The sequence below is a fragment of the Eucalyptus grandis genome, chromosome 11 (assembly GCF_016545825.1).
Source record: "Eucalyptus grandis isolate ANBG69807.140 chromosome 11, ASM1654582v1, whole genome shotgun sequence".
NCBI lineage: Eukaryota > Viridiplantae > Streptophyta > Magnoliopsida > Myrtales > Myrtaceae > Eucalyptus > Eucalyptus grandis.
Genome location: NC_052622.1, coordinates 21,198,555 through 21,204,554, shown reverse-complemented (window position 1 = coordinate 21,204,554; position 6,000 = coordinate 21,198,555). Strand labels below are relative to the sequence as shown.

The 6,000-nt window shown below is 40.2% G+C and overlaps 1 protein-coding gene across 1 annotated transcript; it reads left to right on the top strand.

Moving 5' to 3' along the window:
* Positions 1–3,345: 3,345 nt before the first annotated feature.
* LOC120289822 (50S ribosomal protein L18-like) lies at positions 3,346–3,997 on the top strand. Its single transcript, XM_039305178.1, has 2 exons — positions 3,346–3,732; positions 3,890–3,997. The coding sequence occupies exons 1-2, from the start codon at positions 3,346–3,348 to the stop codon at positions 3,995–3,997; spliced, it is 495 nt and encodes a 164-aa protein (XP_039161112.1).
* The last annotated feature ends 2,003 nt before the right edge of the window (positions 3,998–6,000 follow it).

Genomic DNA, 6,000 nt, shown 5'->3' with positions numbered 1-6,000 from the left:
CTTTAAGCGGGGAAAAAGTAGATTCTTCTCTAGTGCAAATGGATCGTATGAGCTTGATGGTTTTTCTCGATCTGTAGTGAATGGTTTGGGAATGCATTCCGGTCCTCTCTCTCTCTCTCTCTCTCTCTCTCTCTCTCTCTCTACATATGCTTAGTTGACTTCTCTCCTCCTCACACACCCAATCTCTCTCTCTCTCTCTCTCTCTCTCTCTCTCTCTGTGACATGAACCGCAACATCCAAATAGGCTGATTTCAAGGCGTGGGGCCATCTCGCTCTAAGGCCTTCCTGTGAGCAGCTTCGGGGAAAGAGGGAGCGAGAGAGGCTTCGTTGCCTCGAAGTTTCCTAAATTTGACAAAACGCGTAACTCATATAAAGCAAATTTCGCATAATTCTCCTTGTCTTCTTGCATTCCCACGCTTTGAAAATTCAGGCAGGCTCTTATGACAAAAAAAAAAAAAAAAAAATTCAGGCAGGCTCGGCGCAATCCAACCCGAAAGTCGGTCCAAACTAGCTCGGCCAATCCAAAATTTTCACTTGAGGGGAAAAAAAAGAACTGGTTAGCCAATGTGCAAGATTTATTCTTATTTTGGTAAATTAATAAAATTATTGCACGATTAAAGTATAAAACGGAGCATTTCATACTATCATGCTTCTTGTCCGTTGTCTATCTCTTTTATCTTTCGGATTATTGGGACAAAGCACCATTTTATCTCTCTCCTTTTTCTTTCTGTGTAATAATTGGGCATAAAAGAAAAGCCAAGAAGGCCGAATTTATTTTGGTAAGACCCAACTCGGCTCCTCTTTGTGCTTCTAAAGTGTCATGAAAGAACAAAGAAAAGAAAGAGAAAGCAAAACGAAAGGGAAAGAAGAAATGAGAGAGAGGAAGAGCTTGGAGGAAATCGAAAGAAAGAAGAGAGGAAAATGGCTGTGGTTGGTCAGAAAACATCGATTGATGCCAGAATACAACTTTTTAGATGTGAATGGTAAGATTTCCTTGCTGTCTTTTTTTTTTTTTTTTTTTTTTTTTAATGGTAACTGAGGATTCGCGGAGCATGCCCTTTCGCTTACGCTAGTCGGGGTCTCACGGGTCTCCACGATGGAGGATCTACAGTGACTTTACCTCGGAGGAAGCTGGTCCAGTAACCCACCGCTAGGGCCTTCCACTTAAATTGCTAGCAACGCAGGGATTCGAACTTTCGACCGTATCGAATTAGGAGATAATGAATAACAACGCGGCTGCTCATGGGTGGGTATTTCCTTGCTGTCTTTCCCTCTTACAAGTTTGGTTTTTGTTCTAGGAGTAAAAAGCGTAGCTCTTTTTTGGTCCGGCAAAAGCCCCTCAGGCGTAGCAAGTTCGGATAAACATGAATCAAGCTAGACACTTCCATCTCTGTTTTGAACTGCGTTTTGGTCCCCTCGCGAGATTCCTGGTCCTTTTGACTGCCACTTGAGAAACATTGGCCAAGCTCCCCCGGAAAACCGTACCGAATCCACCCTTGCACAGGATATGTTTGCGTCCTAAATTTTGCGTCGCGTCTCCAAGCTCCTGCAGAGAAAAGCATTTAGAAAGTGCTGGGCCGTCTCCAAAGGGATTGGAGAATCTGAAGGTTTGGAACACGAACACATGCGAGATTTCTTTTAGTGCTGATTGATTTCGGATTAGCTTTTCTGTGTCTCGAGAGCTTTGGTTCGGCCCGCCCAAGTCTGTGTCTATGGGCGTGAAAGTCGCTCCACTTGGGATCATCTATTTCTCATAAGGAGGAAAATCGCCCTTGGTTGGTATGAATGGAAGGAGATTTTTAGGTAAATTTATTGTAGATGTATTAATTTGAGTTTTTTCATGATATTAATTCTTAAAAAAAATAAAATGAAGACCTTTTACGCTTGTAATTTGGTGAAATCTTAAGCTAGGTGGGTCATGGGGCTCGAACCTTGTGACTGCGCTTTTATGGAACTATTGAATCCAAATCATTCTAAGCGAATCCTTTACCAAAAAAAAAAAAAAAAAAAATCATTCTAAGCGAATCTGACAAACTAGCAATTAGAAAAATGATAAAAAAAGCTTGTTCTCTTGTTCGGGACAAAGTGATTAAACTTCCACTCGATAAGTTTTTCAAATTGGATGGAGATGGATTTGAGTGAGAGAGAAGCATGCTCGCCCGCGAGAACCGAAAGTGAAGTGCTTGGAATTGAAGTGCAATGACCCGAACATAGAAGAAAATAAAAGAATCAATGCTTGAAACAAAAGAAAATAAACAATAATGTCAAAACTAAGGAAATTAATGGACAAGTACGTCCAAAGAAAAAAATTGAAATGCGAATGCTGGAAAGAAAATTCATTGGAATCAAAACTACTGAAAACTTACAAATGATAGGATGACTCACTGGAAACATTTACACAAACACAAAACTCATATCACAACGTACACTACGAACGATAAAATTGATCGTAAAACTAAGCAAGTTATTAAAACCTCTCCTAGGTGCACGATATGATATTGTGACATGACATTTAGCATGAGTCTCCTCAATTCCCAACTCATGGACAATCGGTGACAACTTGAGAGAGGTGTACATGGGAAGAATTGAACAACCCACCTCTTGATTGTTCGAATGAGGTCACGATTAACAGGGTCATTGCTCTTGTCATTGTCTCCCCGCAATTTAGAGATAATCAAATAAATTAAGGATCCATTTATTTCACGCAAAATATAGCATTTCTCAAAAATGATTTCCAAAAAGTCATTTTTCTTTTAATAAAATGACAATATTTGCGAGTGTTTGATAAAAACCTGAAAATAAACTAGAAAATATTTTCCGTAATTTGGTATGGAAAATTTGATTTGATTTTCCTAGGAAAAATCACCAAAAAATTCAAAATTTTAATTATTTTTCTTTTCTTCATTTATTTTTTTCTAAAAATGAGCTGGAAAATTACAAAAATATAGGCAATACCTAGTCATATTTTGAAAAATATATTCTGGATTTTCAAAGAGAAAATTATTTTTCTGAATTTAGGCATAGTTTTTCTGTTAACTAGGAAAACATTTCTAGTAACTCATTTTTCTAAGCGAACCAAATGCCTGAAAATAAGGAAAATATGTTCTCCTGATATGTTTCCCATGAAATAAACTAAGCCTATGACTATAAGGAGATTGCTTGGGTTGAAAAATTGCCCAAAAGCAGCTGATGTTGGTGCTTCAATCTCCTATACTGCAAGCTTAACATAAAGAGGGAATGGAAAAGATGAACATTCTATTTTTCGGATTATGTTCCCTTTTATCTGATGTTGGCGCTTTGGTTCTAGCAATTCGAGGTTCGTTATATTGATTCCACAACTCCAAGATGGTTATTGTCCCAACGCCAGCTAAGCCCCCGAGAATAATAAACTTTCTCAAGCCTTACGTTCTGAAAATGCACTTCACTAGCAAGTTTGTAAGTGCCCAAGTGATCCATTCCCCTATTGCTACTGTCGCGTCCTCAGCGAGCTCACAGGAGAAGGCTTTGAGACCGAGCATTGACTCGACTGGAGACGTGGCTGCAGCTGCGAAGATAGGAAAGATACCGGCAGAGAGGCTGCTGCTCAAGGGCATCCCTGCTGTTGAAGTCCACTTGAAAAGAGAACAAAAGTATCATGGCAAAGTTAAGGCAGTCATCGATTCCATGAGAGAAGCAAGTGTGAAGTTGCTTTGGGAACTCCTAAACTTATTGGCTGAATTTGTTTTAAGACTTGTGATCTTTGTTCGAAGTAATCTTCACTTGAGAAAGATTGAAAGAGAGTGCATGAATTTTTTATGTTGGAGGCTGCTTATATCGATTTCTTCTTTGTAAGGATATAAGCATATTGAATGTTTGGGATTTGAGCACGTGCTTTGGCATGTTTGGATAGATAATCAGGGTGAGAATGGTTGAAAATGATGAGCCTGCCGCTCAACTCTTAAATACTGAAGTCGTTGCATCCATACAAGTTGGTTCAGAGTCCAATATAGATCATTGATTGCTCACATTCGGTGCTTTCGGTTTCCACCGGAGCCTTACTGATATTGAAACAGAACAGCTGTTTGAGACGCTCGACTTCCAAAGATCTTACACTCTTTGTAGCTCCACAAAATGTTCAATCTATACTATTTACCATATTAACATTGTAAGGCTATGGGGGAGAAGGCACAGGAAGCTATAAGCATTAGTTAACAGATGATCAGGTTGATGAACTGTGACTTAATCATGAAGTAGCTCTATCCGTCCGTCACATAGAGAAGGTGACTTGACACCTGGCTATGAAGCCGGAAGGACTCGGGGTTGAAGCTTTGTTGCTCAAGCATATATGAAAATCCTATGCTAGCCTCAATTTCAGCCAAAGAGACGAAGTTTAAGACAAATTGAGTTTACATTATTAACCGGAAAAAGTTGCTATAGCAATATAGCAATCATGATCACGCTCAGGAAACTACAGTGCATTGGACGTCCCTGAACTTACGTGCTTCCCAAGAGATTCACTGACTAATGTGGTGGTGCATGGTATAATACCAAAGGAAGAGGCAATAAAACGGAACTCCTTTGTAAATACCTGAAGCTCCAAAGGGGCTAGCTATTCATCCTGGAAGAATTACCCAAACAATTGCTTCAATCCTTTCTATTTCGCTACTAGAATACAGGTTCAGTCTTAAAATCTGCAGTGTAAGGCATGCGGTTTGTGTCTTTCTCAAGCAGCACGATGTGGGCTTCCACGTGGAAGGCGCTGAAAAAATGGAGCCACGAAGATGCAAATGTGTATGTTTTCGCCAAAATTTTTTCCATAATTGGAATTTGGAATAATATTGACCCCTGATAAGCAAAGCGCCTAGATTTGTGCAACTTCATTCCACTGAACTGAACCTTACGAGCAACTTCATCCTTGGATGGGTCCTGAAACCGATAGAGATTTTTGATCTCTTTTAACGTCTGCAACACTCGGGTCCGTCATCCTTCGCTATACTCCAAATGAAGTTTACGAGGAATTTTTCTTTTACAGCATTTGACGTACGGACAAAGATGTAGAATTGGGAGTAATCGAGGACGCCCTTGCATGAAACCTCAATATCATCACTTGCATTGTTAGTTATTGTAACTGTAACATATTTGAGAAGCATTTTATCAAACTTAAAAGATATTTCGTCAATTTATCTTAATTGAATTGTAATTGGAACCTCCATAGCATCTATTGTGGCATCCCAAAATTTCATGGCAATTTCTAGAGGCATTATGACCTATGGAAAAATGAATGGTTGTGTTGTTGAAGTATGTTGTGGCCACTAGACCGAAGAATTGTAATAGATTAAGGCCGAACACTTTAATGGAAAGATATCTTATGTTCTTGGGTTATCAAAGTTGGTGCTATAGGATAATTTGATAATGAGAATTTTGTTCTTGGCTATGCACCTTATGGATTTGATTTTTATGGATTAATGTTGCAATTTTTGGCCATATTATTTTGTAATTAGGTATTTATTTAAGTGGAAAATAATAGTGGATTATTAAAGGAGGGAGTGGGCTGATTTTTTTGGACCAAACCAGCCCACAATCCCCCACCCTTTGACTGGTGAAGGCTCGGCCCAAGAGGCCCAATGGGCCGTCGACCAAGGCTGGCTCAAGCCCAGCCGGATGAAGCCACCCTCTTGCATGAAGAATGGCAAGTAGCGTGAGGGGTCTTCCAAGTGTCACATTGCATGCAAAGCTAATGATGGTTAATCATTGAGGGGAAGAAATTAATGAGGGGAAGGGGCGGATTAGGCGAGGAGCAACCGAGAGAGAGAGAGAGAGAGAGTGACCATCCGAGAGAGAGAGAGAGAGAGAGTGAAATCGAGAGAGGGAGAGCGAGTGTGCGAGAGAAGAAGGGGAAGAGGGAGGCCATTCGCTGCCGTTCGTTGCCACCGTCGAGCTGTTGAGTCCCGCTTTGCCCCGCTGTCTTTGCTTGCCGTGTTGTGCTCGGATTAGAGGCAAGTAGAGTCAATCAATCTATCA